Raw genomic sequence first — 18,024 nt, 5'->3', positions numbered from 1 at the left:
CAGTAATGCCCCAAAAGTGGATTCATGATTTCTATTCCAAACTCCCCTCTGAGACAGTTAGCGCCAGAGAGAGATGCAGAAACTTCACTTGACAGTAGCACCAGCAGTACCTCGGAGATCTGTGCCAGTAGGCCCACAGCTCCAGGGCTGATTTGGTCACCTTTGTTTGTAAACAATATAGGAGACTATTTCATATATTTATGTGAACAAAAAAATGATAAACACATTTTCATTTGTCTTCCTTGTCATACGTTCAGCAGGTGTGTACAGACTAGGCTATTTATTAGATAATTGATCCTCTTAATTTTGTTCTCAAAGTGCACCAGAGTGGTGCATTTCACTTTAAAATGTTCAAAGAATTTGACCCCTGTAGAGTCTCTGAGGCCCACAGCCCCCCCTCCCAGAAAACAGTTCCAACGTCCCTGTAGCCACAGGTGATCTGTACCTTTAATACTCAAATTGGAAGTGTTTTAAGTTGAATGGGGATGTCTGTAAACATGCAAAATATAGTGAATACATAACACATATATAAGTGAGTAATTACTTTTAAAAATAATCTACCTCATTTGCACCATCTGACAAAAAACCCCCCCAAAAATATAAGTTTTTACTGATTAATGGCACTATACAATCACATTAATTTATGAGATGACCAATTACTTTGTAAAAGTCTGTAAAAAGTGTGAGTATTTAATTTGTTCTTAGGGTTATAGGATCTAGATTATGTCCATTATAGCATGTGGGCCCATTGTGAAAGGAATGTTTAACCAACTGCTGGTAGCAATTTAAAAAAACGGCTGCCACGGCAACCAGGGTCTGAATTTGTGATGGCCCAATATCCAGTTTTGTTTCCAATATAATCAACACATCTGCCAAATTTGGTTGCCTCCCCACTATACAAGGTTCATACTTTGTAAGCGTAACATCCAAGCACTTTCACAGTACCTTCACTGCATACATTTGGTAAATAAAAAACAATCTTGCCAAACCTTGATTCGACATGCAACTTAATTAGTATCTGCCATTAAAAAACATTTAAAGCTGCAGGTTTCCGTATCATCTATCTCATTCAACAGCATGACACAAAAAGTTGCATGTAAAATACAAAACAAAAAGCAACCAGTGACTTTATTTAAAAATGATTCATTTATTCATTCAAGCCTGAAAACATGACATGGTAAAACACACAAAAAAACACTTAACTGTGGTTTTCAAATGCTCTACACAGAAGGAACAAATCATCGTAGCATCTGTTCCTCTCCGTCTTATCCACATTTAATCAACTAATAACTCCTATACTCCTCAGTGCTATAAAACTACAACCATCCCCGTGGGTAAGATGACAAAAACCCTTCAAGAATTTTCGGAAAGACAGTACACCACCGTTACACTGCGCTGTCAGCAAGAAAACCCATTCGAAAACCAGATCTTTCGTGAGCTTGTTTGTCACGGCGTGTTTGTATTCTTAAAGAAAAACATGTAGAAGTAAAGAAAATTCAACTCAAGTTTGTTGATTTGTCTGTCTGTCCATTTGTGTGAGATCAACATAGAGTATAAATGCTTGGTCCTTGGTTTGTGTGTCAGATGAGCAAAAGTGTGTATGTTTAGTCTGAGTCTTCCTCTGAGCTGGCAGGGGTGGACACAGCCTCTTCCTCCTCTTCCTCTGATTCCTGGTTCAAAAAATATAAAGCAAATGAGTAAATGTACCCGTGTACTGTGTAACAAAGAAAATATGGATTTTATTCCCTCTGTAATATCAACATTAAAATGCTGTTTTTTTTTATATTTCATATTTAAAAAAACAAAAACTATTCACTGTATACCATTGAATATACCTATGAGATTGTATTAAACCCTTAAATATTATCAGTATCAGCCTGGGAACAGCTGTATCACACACACGAGAAATTTCACTGACTTTCAGATCTAAAAACGCTCAACTAACAAGAATTAATATTAGCCACGCAGTCACTCTTTCCCTCTCTAGCTCTTACTTCTTCTTGACTTCTCCACTTCTCTTTTTGTGTGGAGTTGTGGTAAAAAAGTATTTTCTGGACTTTTCCTTTTCCTCTGCAGCTGCCTCCCATGATCAGACCTGTCGGCTCACTTATTTATTAAGCGATCTCTCTCTCACTCGGCCTCCTACCGTTAGTCAATCTGGACGTCCATATTATTTCCAACATAAAAATGTGTTTGCATCTATTTATCGGTTTTACGTCAAGTTATGCATTTAAATGTACCAATTAAAAAACAAACATTTGATACAATTTATGTTTCAAAACATGTTATTTGCTTATTTATTTATTTATTTACTTCCTTTTTACCTTTTTATATTTATTTTGTAAAAATGGAACTGATGAATTTTTGAATTGATGAATTTTTGTATTTATAAATGTATTTATTAGTTTGTATTTATGTACTTCTGTATATTTTTTTTGCCTAATATTTGTAGCATTGTAACATTGTAGCCTAATAAATTGTTTATTAAACAGAAAAACATGACTAGAAGTTGCAGGGCGGGTTGCAGGGCGGACTACTGAGAGAATTCCGGCATGATGACGTTTAATATCCTTGACAACCACTGTAGTTCCATTTAGCCACTTGTTAGCAAGCAACCACCTTTTTTAGGACACATAAAAACTTTCCCAGTGGGGGGGATTTACTAACATATTTTATGTTGTACAACAAAACACAAACATCTCTTCAGCTTGTGTCAACCACAGAACCTATTTCGGTGCATCTAACCAAAAAAAAAAAAAATAAAAAAAAAAATCCTCATTGAGTTTCAAAGGTTAGACTCAAGGGAGCTAAAATGCTAATCTAGGACATTACTGTGGCGTCCTAGCCTAGGTGTACCCATACTGCCTTGCACGCTCTAATTTAATTTCGAACCCGCAGGCAGTCTGGCAACTACGGCCGTTTCTTAGAAATGAGCATTTTAGTCTCAAAGTAGAGATGTCTAGCTAGTCCTGCTATGTAAACATTAATTTCTGTTGCTCTACATACGTCATCTGGTATAACTGATACGATTGGCTAAGAGCTACGTACAGACGCTTTTGATAGACATTCATAGCGCCCAATAAACTGTTCTGGAGGATCGTAAACCACGCCTCCTCTACGGAGAAATGAATTGCTGGTTTCCAGACTAATCTCATTTGTGATTAGTCTGGCGTTAGCCAGGCTAGTGGCGTCCTATACTGTCCAATTACTAGAATTTAAAAGGTCACCTGATATTCAGTCAGAACCAAGAAGTTTCATTGACCATCATATACGAGCAAATAAACCACCACTTTATGTCGCTCTATGACTCAGAACAATCTCTGTATTGATCTGTAAAATCAATGGAAACAACGTTGCACCATGATCGTTTATCATTTAAAAAAAAGTATATGACAGACACTCACGCATTACAGGGAGTGATGTCTGAATGTTGTGGTGACCATAGACTGAATAATGTTAATGGATGCTGCTGCAGCCCATCTGAGCTTCATAATTACCTTCTTTGCCTTCTTTCTCTTGGACTTGCTCTTGTGGTCAGAGTCTGACGAACTCTCGCTGGTCTCGATGAACTCTTTACTCTTGAAGCTGTCGTTGCCTCCTCCCCGCTCCTTGTCCTTGTCTCCCCCAGCGGACTTCCTTTTCTTCTCGTCCTTCTTACCTGAGGATTTTTTACTCTCTCTAAAGGGGCAAGGGTGGGGAGAAAAGAACACACAGATATTTAAGAACAATTGGAATACTATCAAGGAAAAAAAACAACAAATGGGAGTTGCAAGCCTTACTTCTTGGAACTTGAGGTTGCTACTCCGCCACCGCTCTCTTTATATTCTTTCTTTGCTTTGTCATACTGCCTCTTTGCTTCTCCTGCTTTTGTATCCCACTCCTGAAGGAAACAGGTGTAACGTAAAGGAATAAAGAAAAGATCATTGGAAAAAATGAATAAAGACCAGGACTGGGTTTTCTGAGATACTGCATTTCAAAACGGTTTCATGTCCCCTTTCTTTCAATAATTTGCCAAACAAAATGCATTTAGTTTGATATGCATGTTTGCAAGCCAAAAACTACTGCATATTCTACATTACCTAACATAAGCTCCCTTCTGACAATTGTGAAAAACATTAAATTGGGTTCGTTTTCCATTTTCAATAACATTAAGCTAGAAGTACCGCCTTGCAGTTCTATGCCTTCATCAGCCAGCCAAGCTGCAGTTAACATCTGCCTGTCGAGACTCATATGTAGCTATAACAGTGTATATGAATGTTGCTGCAAAGAAGCTACACATTCTAAAAAGTGGGTCTTTTACACACATCTTCAACCCGCAGCAGAGAAGGTCTTTACAATCACCACAGTTTCAAAGTGGAAACCCAAGATTAGTTCCACCACTTCAGTATCTTATGAAATGTGAATTAATTCGCAATCTTCCTGTGGTTGCTGAGTCATTGTGTTGAATATTTACCAGGAAAAGCTTTTTGCAGAGCATTATGTTGTCACAGTGAATTTGACCTTTGACCCTTTTTTAAATATAAATGTCATCACTTCCTCTTTTATCCTTCTAGACATTTGTGAGAATTTATTTTTTATAATTAGCTTAAGAACGTATTTTCACCTTTGACTTCCAAAATGTATCTGAGTCTAACTGGACTCCTGTGCCAAATTCGAGGAAATTAACATTGAACATCTCGTGTTGTGAGAACAGAGTAGTAAAACTTAAGACAATGCTCTCTTCTCCTCCTCACTCACCTCCTTCTCATCTTTGCCCAGCTGTCTCCACATCTCTCCGGCCTTCTTGGAGATCTCTGTGATGGAGATACCCGGGTTCTCTGACTTGATTCTCTCGCGGCTGGAGTTGAGCCACAGCATGTAGGCACTCATCGGCCTCTTGGGCCCGCCGGTATCTTTCTGCTTCTTCTTCTACTCAGAGTGATGGAAGACAGGGAATATGAAAAAGAAAAGTAAGTGCAATTATACAGGTTTATACTGTGCATCTGTTTGCAATACTAGAGGCAAAAACTAACACTGATGAATCTTCTCTTTTTCTAACCCTTTCTCCTGTCCGACCTGCTCTCACCTCTTTGCGGGGTTTCCTCTCTTTTTTCTCCTTCACCACTTTGACTTTCTTGGGCTTCTTCTTCTTTGCGCTATCGTCATCACTATCGTCCCCGTCTTCGCTGCTGTCGCTCGCTGAGGCATTGCTGTCGTACCTGATTGTTGGAGGTGCAGAACAGGAAAGGAAGGTTAGCTGAATAAAAGAAGCCCCATTGGAAGAAAACATGATGAATAGACTCACTCAAATTTAAGAAAAAGTCACTTACTCTTCTGCAATGTCATCATCTTCTTCTCCTGGGTTAAACGACTCATCTGAAGAGTGAAACGGGACAGAAAATCAAACCTACTGATGTTCTGATCCTAACATGTATTATATGTCATACTGTGACTGATACTCACCGCTCTCGGCATCCGATTCATCGGTGTCGTTGCCCTCCTCTCTGATCTTGCCCTCAGCCTTCATCCTCTCCAGGTAGGCATCGTGCTGGTCTTCATCAGAGTCACTGTACTCGTCAATTTTACCCTTCATGCCCTGAAAGTAAACTGCAAGGTTACAACCAAAAAAAACAAAACAATATTGCCCAAAACACAACATATCCACTGGAGAGTCTTCCATGACAAATGACACATTATACAATCAGGCTTCGATTAATCAGTGCTCTCATAAATGACACATCATTTAGTCAATGAAATATAAGAAGATACGGAAAAATGCCAATCACAATTTCACTGAGACCAAAGTGCAAATTCAAGTTGCTTGTTATTTCCAAACAATCCAGAAACTACAAATATTGAAAAGTATTAACATATTCCACATACTTGTGTAAGTGTTAATATATGTTAATACTTTTCAATATTTGTGGTATTTGGGACATTTGACTTAATAATATAGTCTGTTTTCCTTCCATTGACTAAATGATTATGTAACAAATAAATAAAAACACACACACCATGTTGGGTTGGATTTCATGATTTGTAAGCTTAAAAACACCTCATGTATGACCATCTTCGTAGTCTTCATTTTTATCTCTCTTACTGTTTTGCGTGATGCTCGTTCATCAGAGTGGTCCGAGTCAGATTCTGTAAACTCTCTTAAGTGCACCACCTTTTAGTAAATAACAAATAGCTACCTGATGAGTGACATCTGATGTTTGTGAACAGGAGCACTTTTGCTAGATTGGGTTATCAGAATAATGCAGCCTTTGATTTTCTATACAATGCTACTCTTTATGTGTGCCAAGTTTCTCGAACATAAGATGTCACCCAAGAATAAAAAGAGGAATTTCCAACCACTGCATTGTCGCTCAGCAGGTGAAAACACAAGCTGTGTTTCCATAAATGTATTCATGTGCATTTTAAAGCATTAAAGCATAACCCAAAATACAACTTTCTTTTTGCGCTCCCTTGAAGTGTTAAATAGAATATGTGAACACCTGTGCTGCAGAAGTTCTGACTAACATGCCGTTTCAGCTGGCTGCATCTTCCTGGATATTCCTACAATGCATTTAATAATGATTTCTTTGACAGCATGAAACTGGCTGGCATGAAAGAACAATTAACACTTGCCAAATTGAAACAAATTCCTGATGACCTCTGTCCATTTTTCTATCATACTTTGGTAGATGGCCAAGGCAACTTGTTCCGTTTCCAGTTTCCAACCTCTACTTCTTTTATTCTGTTTAGCAGCGGATTAAAGCTTGCATAAAAAGAAAGCATTTTACCCCTTCAATGTCTGACCAAACTACACTTTGCGTAGCCAAGTTCATTTGCTCCAAACCAGTTGATGGGAGCGTGATATGGACTGGTGTAATACTCAAATGGGAGGAGACGCAACATTTGTTAAATGCAATATGTGTCAAATACCTACATATTCTACAGATTTAAGAAAAAAATCTCTGTAATGTACAGATCTTTACCATACAGTACAGGCCAAAAGTTTGGACACACACCTTCTCATTCAATGCGTTTTCTTTATTTTCATGACTATTTACATTGTAGATTCTCACTGAAGGCATCAAAACTATGAATGAACACATATGGAATTATGTACTTAACAAAAAAAGTGTGAAATAACTGAAAACAGGTCTTGTATTTTAGATTCCTCAAAGTAACCACCCTTTGCTTACTAGAATATAAGACATGTTTTCAGTTATTTCACACTTTTTTGTTAAGTACATAATTCCACATGTGTTCATTAATAGTTTTGATGAATTTACAATGTCAATAGTCATGAAAATAAAGGAAACGCATTGAATGAGAAGGCGTGTCCAAACTTTTGGCCTGTACTGTATATCACACAGTGATCATTTTCAAATGATGATGTTAGAATGATCATTCCTTCCAAAATCATGAATCATAGTGCGATTGAAATACCAGTCAAATAATTGCAATTAGATTTTTTTCACCCAAAATCATGCATTTCAAAATTTTGCTTTGCAAATTTCTTGTTAATTGAATGGAAACACGACTGCAGCATCACTGTATTGTTATGTTATCTTATCTTCAACCAAAACCAGACAGTTTTCTTCTCCTCCCACATGGTCTTTACCGTCTCCATGCATATATATTTGAGTCTGCCAGAGGATTGACAGGCAACACATCAGGGAGGATCTTATTCACACACCAACAGGAAATGGAGAGCAGGCCCATTCATTTTCATTGACCTGCTCGGCTGACCCTGTCACCATGGCAACAGATGGCCTTGTTACCAGAGAAACCAAGCTGGTGCTCAGACCGAGTTGTCAGACAGACGGGAACTTGTATCTGTCAACAGACAGCATTAAAGCAATCAGCACTGCCTGTATTAGGCAGCGGTCTTCATGCCGACAGCTGTGTCGAGTGTTAAAGCACACCAAAAGCCCCCGGGCCGCACATTAGTCAGCATGATGCAAACAAACGCACACATACTCACTTAGTTATCACACTCCTTCAACCCTCCCATGTCCCATGATTAGTTACAAATGAGATTTATCAGGCTTTAACACAGTATTGATAACCTCCAACCAAAAATCAAGATGATAGGAAACAATCCTCGGTAACGCACACACACAGCGGCACGCCATGCAAGCAGAAATCACTCCACACCGATAAAAATCAAGTGTCTAGTTCACACGTGACGCCCATGACCATACCCACCTTCTTCTACAGAGGTACAAGGACAGACACAGAGGAGAAGGGCAACAAGCATCAATATCTGGGATGGAACTCTGACAAAAACTCTAAACATGTAATTTCTTGCTTGAAAACGGTTTAAATGATTTACCTCTTTGAATCCTCTGTTCTTGATGTTGAGCTTCTTGGCGTTAACGAAGTCAAACAGTTTGCCGTACTCTTCTCTAAAGGAAAAGAGAAAAGACTGGGGTTATTATTGTGGCTGAAATTCAGGATATAACTTTAGGGCTGGATGATATGATCAAAAAGCTGCATCTCAATAAAAGTGGATGCAACTTTATGTATTTTCATCTGCACATTACATTTCTTTTCTCATGCTCCCTTACGTTATAGGTGTTTATGACCCATTTAGTTTGTGGCATCCTCACCTTTCAATGCTGCTGAAGGTGTACTGATTTCCCTGCTTGGTTTCGATCTCAAAGTCGAAGGATCGCGTTGTGGTGGTGCCTCGGGCGAAGTTGACGCAGGAGATCTCCTCGAAGCGCAGGTGCACAGGGGGCTTGTGGACGTAGATGAAGCCCCTTTCCAGGGGGTAGAGGAGGCCTGAAGAAGCCTTGTAGGAACAGGTGATGCACTGAGCGCCAGAGTGACTGTGGAGGAATGAGGCACCTTTACCAGGATTTACTTTACTAAACAAGAAAATGTTTCCCATATGTGTCCATAAGGTGCTTACCCCTGGAAGTTTCCAGGCACGGTGATCTTGCGATTGACCAGGGCTTTCATCACCCTGCTGACCATCTCATACAGAGACCCAGACATGTTTTTACTTAGTTTGCCCTCAAAACGGCGCTCCACATCCTCCCTGTTAGACACACAGAAGATGATACAGGTTTACCAAATTGTAATGAAACAGCTGATATTAGTGAGCAACAAGCCAAAGAACAGAACTGATGTACTGTCAACTCATCTAAATGACTCGTCCAGACCATTGCTTCCCCCTAGTGGATACACGCTTTTTGTATTTTGCCAGTGTGACATGGAAACTTGCTCAAACCGGTAACAAATTAGACAAAAGATGAACAAAATTAACATTAAAACAAGATGTTTGAAATTTAAATGTGGTACACGTTTTTGGTTGTTTTTTGTTTCTTCTTAAAGACTAGAAGATAAATAAATGGTAATAACAATGATGTGGATAAGTTATTTCAATAACTTATGAAATGACAAAGTCAAATAAAAATAAATACATATTTTCAAAAACAGTTATAATGGATACATGATGTACAACATGACAAAGTGACCTGTGGTATTATTAACTGTCTGTAGCTCATGGAGCCCATAAACTCATGATGTCCTTCCCAGTCACATACTCACTCGCTCATGTTGAGGGTGAGGCTGAGGTCCTCTTCCTTGGAGAAGAGCAGGATGAGAAAGTGATAACGTGTCTGACCCTGCTTGATGGGGGGATCCAGACTGATCTATAAAGACAAAACAATATCGAGAAACGTGAGAAAAATGTGAGAAGGAACGAGAGGAACATCAAGGCAAAAAAAGAGGGACAGACGAGACACAAAGGTCCAACTCACCACAAAGAACATCTGCCTCTGATCCTTGTGTGGCAGCAGGAATAGACGGAGGACGGTGGTGTAGGGAATCTTGTAGTCAAAGGTCTTACCATGGAGGTGAAGGAAAGTCGGGTAGATACGGATATCGTATCTGAGGAACACAGAGAAAAAAGAACAGTCCAATTATAGTTGAATGGTGAAAACATCAGCACTGTAGTTAAGGGAGGTGAGTATTAACTCTGTCATGTTCAACATTTAACTACCACTGTGGCTTCTCATGCCAACAATAAATTAAATAATTTAAGTGCAACGCTTTGAATAAATCACCCACCAAACAGTTGTGTGTAGAGCTGGGCAATCTATCCATAATATATTGATATGAGACGTCATATTGTCTTAGATTTTGGATATTTTATTATCATAAGTGACGCCCTTTTTTTTTTAAAGGTAAAATATAAGTGTATATAAGTGTAAATACTTAGTGAAAGCATCCATAGTCAACCATACAATATCGCCAGAAGATCAATATCAAGTTATTTGGTCAAAAATCGAGCGAGTTGATTTTCTCCAAATCACCTAGCTCTAGTTAATGTGTTACATACATTTTAGGGTTATTTTTCAATTGATGGGATGAAATTAATGAGAAAATCTGTGAGTGACTTTTTTGTGTTGATTTCCTACCTTCCTCTGGGTGTAAGACACTGCAGCTCTTTGAAGATACACACAGCGTCTCCTGTGGCCTGGATCACATCAGCCTTAGACAACACGTTCTCTGCAAACGCCTGTTGGAAAAAAAACACACACTTTTAGTACAATTATCACACAATTATCAACACAGTTTTTTAAGCACCTTATGGAGAAAGAACTTGAAGTAGAAAAGGAAGTAGCCCATCCTTGCTCACCTCCACAGGGTCTTGTCGTTCGTCAGACTGGCTGGGCGGGACGTAGAATCGGACCTCCATGAGAGAGACCTCGGTGTCGTCATTCTGGTGAAACTCCAGTGTGACTTCGTTCTTCCCCGTGGCGCACTGGGACACGTTGGACAGTGGGACCTCAAACGCTGTACTTTCATTTACTTCAAATGATAGCAGCGGCCCTGTGGAGGGAGGGAGAAACAAGAAAACTTGGCGTCAGTGGCAACTTATTTTTATAATCTTTAAAAGTCTATTTTGTTTTCACCGAGGTGCCTTTTAGTTAAAAGCTAACAAACATCAGTTTCTTCTTGCATTTAATACTTTTTACATTTTATAAATAAATAGTTTAATGAATTGAGAAAGTAATCTTCAGATAAACTGATGATGAAAGTAATTTAGCATGCATTCCTGCCTTGACCCCAAAACTAATCTTGCAGCAGCCTGCTGGTGAGGACATTTGAGTTGTGTTTTTGTATCTTTACCTGAGAACTTGGCTGTACCCCAGTTCCATCCCTTCACACACATGTCCTTCTCCGACAGCTCCACCTTGTAGTTGACCTTAAAAAACTCAGAGATCTTCTCAAAGTCCTGATGAAAAAAAGGTAAGAGGGGGGGGGACAGAGAGGTGGGGAGGCACGATGTAAAGCAGAAGACGAAGTTGACAGGAGAGGAAGTGATGAAAACAAGAGGAGGAAATAAATGAAAATGAGAAAGGCTTCAGGTTAGAGAGGCAGTAACATACTGGCACTGCATGGGTCATGGTTAGAAAAAAAAACACGCTCCAAAAAGAGTGAGGGGATGGAGGGCTAATTAATCACGACGCAATTATAACCGCGCCCGCCGCTGAGGCCTCTTGGGAACACTGGAGGTGAATGTAATCCATCTGCCCTCTCTGTCCTCCTCCCCTCCACACTGCCGCTGACAATCAGCCTGTTTATTTATCCTGCAGGCCCGCTTACAACTAGAAAGGACACACACACAGTCACACGGCGACAAACACACAGGCACCGTCTCAGTAATACACACACATGTGGAAGTGATTGCGGTGTACGAGTGTGTGCAGGGTAGAGACTCTGTGGGAAACAGAGTTTACGCACCTGGATATCTGCCTGTCCATAAGGTTATTACAGCCAATTAGAGCCCAGAGAGTCAGCGCACATATGTGTGTGTGTCCATCACTGTGTTTGTTAGCCTGGATTAAGGCATTGTTTAGATAAGAGAGCATGTGTGAGCAGATGTGTAAAAGCATAAAAAAAAAAAAAAAAAAAGTTTGTACAGAAATGGCCTGTTTTTGTTGAGTGAATGTGTGCATATGTGTTCATTCCCAGTGTGCTCATCAGGCCTGCTGAGTGTTTCTCTACTCCTCATTACAGTTTTGGCAGATTTGTTGTTGTTCAGCTCATTTAATCATAATAAACACAGACCCCCCACTACCTACCACGGGGACACACACACACACACAGTCATTCTTGCCCAACATACCCGTCTGTCTTTTATTACAACATTTTTCAACAATGCTCTCTCAACAACCTTCAACCACACATTTGTGAAAAAACTATGAATGTATCAAGAAAAACTTGATAATCTGTTCCCGCTTACACATTTTTTTGGCCTGTAGAGCCTTGAACTTCCTGCCGCCTCCCCACACACACAAATGGCATAAAATAATTGAATAATCTTTAAGAAGACTTCATGATAAGACCTAATGAATCAAATTCAAAAGTATACAAAAAGTTATGTTGCATCTTTTGTGACCAGCACTGCTCTTGAGAGCTTGATCAATATTCACTGACCAAATAAAGATGGGTATTTACTTGCAAACATGACAGTAAATATCGCAGATATTAGCTTGAGTTTCAGCACTGACACAAATACAAAACATTTTCTATTTCCAGCACACAACTGCTTACCTGCCAGAGCATTCCCCAAAGAATTTAAAATAAGTGTTTTCTAAAAATGCTACTGAGATGACTGCCAGAATTCAGTGCAGTCTGCATGTCAGAGCAAAAACCATTTTATTGATTATGATAATAGCTTTCTTTACATTTTTTTAACTGAATTATTGACTTGTAGTTTAATTGTTTTGCGGTTCAATACCAAGCCATATAACCAAGATGCAACCACAACAGGCAGCTGTGACCAAAAAATGACACACTCTCAATTCAAACAAAGAAGTCTTTGGCCAGTAACAAACTACACATATAAGCAGCATAAACAGTAAAGATGATCCTCTAGTAGACATAACAGCCTCTCCGGCAGAGATTCATCGCCTTGTTCAAGGACATTTCAGACGGACATTTCAGACGGACAGATGCATTAAAGCTCCTGTACACCTCGCCAGCAGCTAAACCTCCAGCCAACTCCCGATTACTGACACTGACTGCAGGATAATAAACAATGACATCACACCCTGTGCTCTGGGATGAGAGGATCCATCTCCAAAAAAGTATGCTGATTAACCCCAGGAGACGCCACCGCTCACAGCCACAGATTCCAGATTATACCCGCTCCTCCATCCCAGTTTTTTACTTGCGTGCTGACATTCTCCATACACTCCAAGCAGCAGGGGAAAGAAAAAAAAATAGGGTGATAAAAAACAAACACAACCACAATTTTTTTTCTTGTCTGTCTTCTGAGCCAAATTGTTTCAGTGGATTGATATAAACACTGACTCACATGAGCCGATGATTACACTGTTTATGGAACACACATGCTAGCACTGGTTTCCCTCATTAATCCCATTAGGAGCTGTAGAGAGAAGAGCCGACACACTCGCATATTTTTGATAGCAACACACATTCACTCAAGAGGTGGCCTTTTCGCAAGATGGTAGCGTTTTTCTGTGGAAATGTCAGACACGCGATGGGAGTTGTTTATCGGCAGTCCCCTTGCTTGTGTTACATCCCTTGTCATAAACACAGAGCTGAACAAACTGGCAGTGTGTGTCCGTCAGTAATATTCCACTGTTGCGTTGTTCTCTTTCTGAGTAAGGTAACAATTATTTCCCAGAAACAGAGAAATACAACCAGGGAGAATGTAGTCCGTTTAGGTATCAGACTGAAGCTTAAGAGCCTATTCTTAAATACTGTAAAACCACTGATTCATCAAAAACACACTTACTGTGTCCCTGAAGCCGTCATATTTGTAGACATGTCCTGAGCTGGTGCTCAGCTTGATGCCGTGACCTAAACACACTCGTCTCCACTGGGCGAGGTTGAGCTCTCCAGCTGGGATGTTGTCCACCTTCCCCGTCTTGCTGCTCTTATAAACCACATTCTGTTTGCTAAAACGCAGCCGCCCGTCATTCTGCAGCAACAAATGGAAGAGATACAGACACAGGACTTGTGTTAAATGATGGAGTGAAAGCCCAGAGAAAGAGTTTGCTTATAATAAGGCTGTAAAGAAATCGATTATTTAACTGACAAAGACTTACCAGACATATCTGATGATAGATTCATTGATTCTAAAGCAAAAATTCTCCAACTTCACTAGTACCAATTTCTCAAATGTGAACATATTCTGATTTTCCAAGTTTCTATATTGATAATAAAGTTAGCCTTGGTTTTTGGACTGCTGGTCAGGCAAAACAAATCATTTGTAGTCAACAATTTGGGCTAGGCTCTAGGCCACGGACTACTTATGGAAATATATATGTGCATGACTCCTAAATGATAACAGATTTTAGTTTTTACATATTTTGTCAACGTCGTAGCCTCACAACCATGCCACATAGAGTCAAGAAACTGAGATCAAATTTGCGGCAAAGTTTGAAGGTAGGTATGGTCCAAGCAAGGGCTCCAGAAAAATGGGAGTAAAGGGTAGAAAGTACCCCATCAATGGCCCAATATAGTTTCTATTTCAACATTGTGGGTCTTTTTAGTATTTGTAGTAGTACAGCGCCAGATCGTAAAGCATAATAGTTATGTTTTTAATGACAACTGTCTTTATAAATCTATGATAAAGCTGAATAAATAATAAATAAAGAGGATATCAGTGTGTATATTGATAACATTTTGAGCTGTCTTCGTATACGGTTCTTCTCCACACATCAGTTTAGAGAGCAGAGGTAGCTGATGAGGATACTCACCCAGGAGCCCTTCACCTCTTGGTAGATCTCGTTGAACTCCAGTGTGTCTCCCATCTCTGCTACAGGCGACAACTGATGCTCTACAGACAAAAGAAAATGCATTAGATGGAACTAAACATCCACAAGGCTTATATCAAGTACTTTATTATTTGTTTGGAGCATGAAGCTCATCTTATCCATAAAACGCTGATTGCATCAATGCTACTGGTAGTTTGAGCTCCTGGTGCTGATGAAAACTTTATGGGTAGTAAACGAGTCACTGAAGAGAGAGGGAAACCTGCCGTCTTGTTAATACTAAACACAGCGCCATATTTATTAAAGTTAATTTCTGTTTTTCTTTTGGATATTCACATTTCCAACTAACGCCAGCTAATGTTAAGTGAACGTTAACTCTATGGAGTCTGGGGCTATTTTGTCCATTTGTGAATCCTTTTTATCCTGCCTGTATACACCACTTAAAAATGTTTAAATGCCATGTTGGTCTATTTTTTTCAGCACAACCTCACCTATATGACTTGCTAATTGTTTTTTCATCCTGACTTACTGGATCACCAGTTTGAACCCAAAAGAAACAAAGAAAAGCCACCATAAAATGTGATTTTGAACCAGGTTTTGTTTTTTGTTTTTACTTCCAAAGCACTATCATGCTCAATGAAGAATTTGAAATGTTTCAAATGTGAAAATATGTTGCAAATATAACATATAAGAGGGTTATATCCAGTTCTATAATTTTATAGAAAATATATTTGACCTAGTCTCCAGTTTTACTTGGTATATCATCATCAAACTGAAACTGGCCTTATGGAGTTTACAGCCAGAACTTAAGAGGTAAATTTACAGTAGGGCCTCTAGCTGCTTTGTTTTCTAGTCTGGATGTCATGAAGAAGTCATGCTTTGGTGCTTTTGGAGACTCCAGAGGGTTAAAGGAACGTTAAAGTGTTCTCAGATTAAACAACCGGGGAGAGTTGTAAGCTAACGTTAGCAAACAGTTGGCTGTTAGCCTTCAATAAAAAACAGTTTCACGAGCATTTCAATCGTTATTAACCCTGCGATATACATCCGTTATAAACAGTTAGTTCCAAATGTTCAGTCCAAAACAATAAAAACGATTAGAAACAGCCATGCTGCGCCACTAACAATAGCTAGGCTAACTTAAACCGCACAAGGTGCGCTTCTTTTTAATATCGTTGTTGCACTGAGTTCGACTATTTAAATGCAACAAGCGACACGCGCTCCAGCACCGCCCCAGCACAGACACAGCGTATAGCAAATCAAGCGCTACAGTAGAGCTAGGCCGGTGGAAAGAAATCAAATGAAATTCTGAGTTAATTTTGCAAACGGGACAGTCAAAAAATATGCGTAGGCGGTATATACCCACATTTACCTGCAAATATCTCAAAGTGAGTATCTAACAAGCGATAAAATGCAGTTTTAAAACTTCATGTCTTACTGTCAATGTGATGAGCAGCTTCGCCTGTTTCCCGCGTGTAGCATCGGCAGCTAGCCTTACGTCACAGGAAAGAGTAAGGGATGTTTGTATTTACTTCCGGTTTGGCGAAATGCTTTTATTTTCATCATCATCTCCATTAAATAATTTAATTTGACAAGATGGACATATTCTGTACAGCTGTTTGTGTTATACTTGAACTATCCAGTTGGTCATTGCAATTCCTCTGTGAAAAAAGAAAATTATTGCAGAGAGCTCATGCAAGGCAGAACAGACTGCAGTGACCGCTCATCACCACTAGATGGCACACAACACATCTCATTAAATAGGCGAGTTGAATTTATTTTATTGTCAAATTGAAGAAACTGTACTGAACACATAGTACACCAGTACAGGGGAAGCATATCTCTAATGGTTTATTTATGAAAGTGAAAGGTGGATGTTACACAGGCAAAACTGCTTAAATGTACTTATTTACAATGCCTAAATATGTATTTATTCATTCATTTAGATTTTTAAATTGCATGATGCAGAGCAGACCCTGGATAAGAATAAATAGGATGCTTATGGTCAGATTAATTTGCTAGGAGTATTGGGACAAAATACTAAAATTATACAGTTTGAACCCATAAACCCCTCTGTTTCTCCCACACTCCTAGTAGAGTGTGCAGTTTTTCTACTAGGCTCTATATTTGGTGGATAGAAATTTGATCAAACAATTTAATTTAAGAAATTGTTACATGCCGTGACAGCACAAAACTGAGATAAACACATTGATCTTTTCAGAATGGGGCCTCATTATATTAGATCGTCATCCCTTTAGGGCCTTATGTAAAATGATAAAACTCCCTAAAAAAAATGAAAACATATTTAATAAATAAATAAATAAATAGTTCAGGGCAAATTGACAATCAACAGTGATGCCTCTACTTGAATCTCTCCCCTCGTGCGCGCGCACAAACCTGCGCGCTCCACGCTGCTGCTGGTATGCTGAGTGGCAGCTGGAGGTGAGAGAAGAAGATCACTTTAATCCAAGTGTCAATAAAAAACTTAAACCCGAGGAATGAGGTGAGAAGACAGGAGACGCAGTGGAGCAGGCAAACACTTGTCTTTATCCTCTCCCCTTTCATAGAAACAGACAGAAAAACAGACGGAATATTCCCTTGTAGGGACTCAGTGTACATGCTCCATTGATAACTTGTGTCGTAACTGTATCGCAGTTTATGGGAGGCCTCGAAATTTATAGGCCCTAGTGTAAAATTCCTGTCGACAACTATTCACATGGCTGCTCTATGATTTTTTTTCAACCGTTTATTGTTGGGCTGAGGGTTTTTTGCCGTAGCTATAGAGTTCCTTAATATTTGAAAGTTTTCAGTCAAAATGTATATTAATTATTTTAAGATTACGTCGGGCCTTTTATGTGTAAAGGCGAGGAAAATGATAATTGCTCTTAATTTTTAATTGAGTTTTTTTTTTTTATTTAGCCATAAAGGCCCATGACTAATAAAGTATTAATGGAGAATTAAAACAATTTACCCTATGTAAAAACCAAGGCGAGCAAACACCAGATACGTTGTGGAGGAATAAAGTCAAGAGAGAAGTAATTCCTTGTTTCCTGGATGATTTGAGGGTCGCAGGGTTGCCGGGTTGCCGGGTCCTGCTGGCCCGCACTGATCTGATCCAGCCGGACTTACACCATATTAAAGAGGAGCAGATTAAAGATCAAACGACCGCAGTCAGGTTGCGTTCAGGAGGAGGACAAGCGGAGGGAGACAGAGATGAGTTGTGACAAGTCCCGTGGTTCAGAGGCTCTGTCAAGTTGAGCTGTGATGCGTCAACCCGGTGAATCACCGGCAG

At 39.4% G+C, this 18,024-nt stretch overlaps 1 protein-coding gene across 2 annotated transcripts; it reads right to left on the bottom strand.

Annotated features, from left to right (window-relative positions):
* Positions 1 to 1,127: 1,127 nt before the first annotated feature.
* Positions 1,128 to 16,246, bottom strand: ssrp1a (structure specific recognition protein 1a). Of its 2 annotated transcripts, none has more exons than XM_059346761.1 (18): positions 16,171 to 16,246; positions 14,721 to 14,800; positions 13,754 to 13,939; positions 11,116 to 11,221; positions 10,622 to 10,815; positions 10,401 to 10,501; positions 9,741 to 9,870; positions 9,529 to 9,632; positions 8,888 to 9,016; positions 8,583 to 8,804; positions 8,306 to 8,378; positions 5,443 to 5,575; positions 5,310 to 5,355; positions 5,066 to 5,198; positions 4,738 to 4,908; positions 3,780 to 3,880; positions 3,498 to 3,678; positions 1,128 to 1,670 (listed from the first exon to the last, which is right to left on the bottom strand). In XM_059346761.1, the coding sequence occupies exons 2-18, from the start codon at positions 14,772 to 14,774 to the stop codon at positions 1,605 to 1,607; spliced, it is 2,130 nt and encodes a 709-aa protein (XP_059202744.1). In that variant the 5' UTR covers positions 14,775 to 14,800; positions 16,171 to 16,246; the 3' UTR covers positions 1,128 to 1,604. The 2 variants fall into 2 exon arrangements, with proteins under 2 accessions (XP_059202744.1, XP_059202745.1); XM_059346762.1 differs by lacking the exon at positions 16,171 to 16,246 and adding an exon at positions 16,105 to 16,122.
* Between the last annotated feature and the right edge of the window lie 1,778 nt (positions 16,247 to 18,024).

Source organism: Centropristis striata, chromosome 12, assembly GCF_030273125.1.
Source record: "Centropristis striata isolate RG_2023a ecotype Rhode Island chromosome 12, C.striata_1.0, whole genome shotgun sequence".
Lineage (NCBI taxonomy): Eukaryota > Metazoa > Chordata > Actinopteri > Perciformes > Serranidae > Centropristis > Centropristis striata.
The sequence above is the reverse complement of the archived record's forward strand: the minus strand, read 5'-3'. Positions and strand labels throughout refer to the sequence as shown.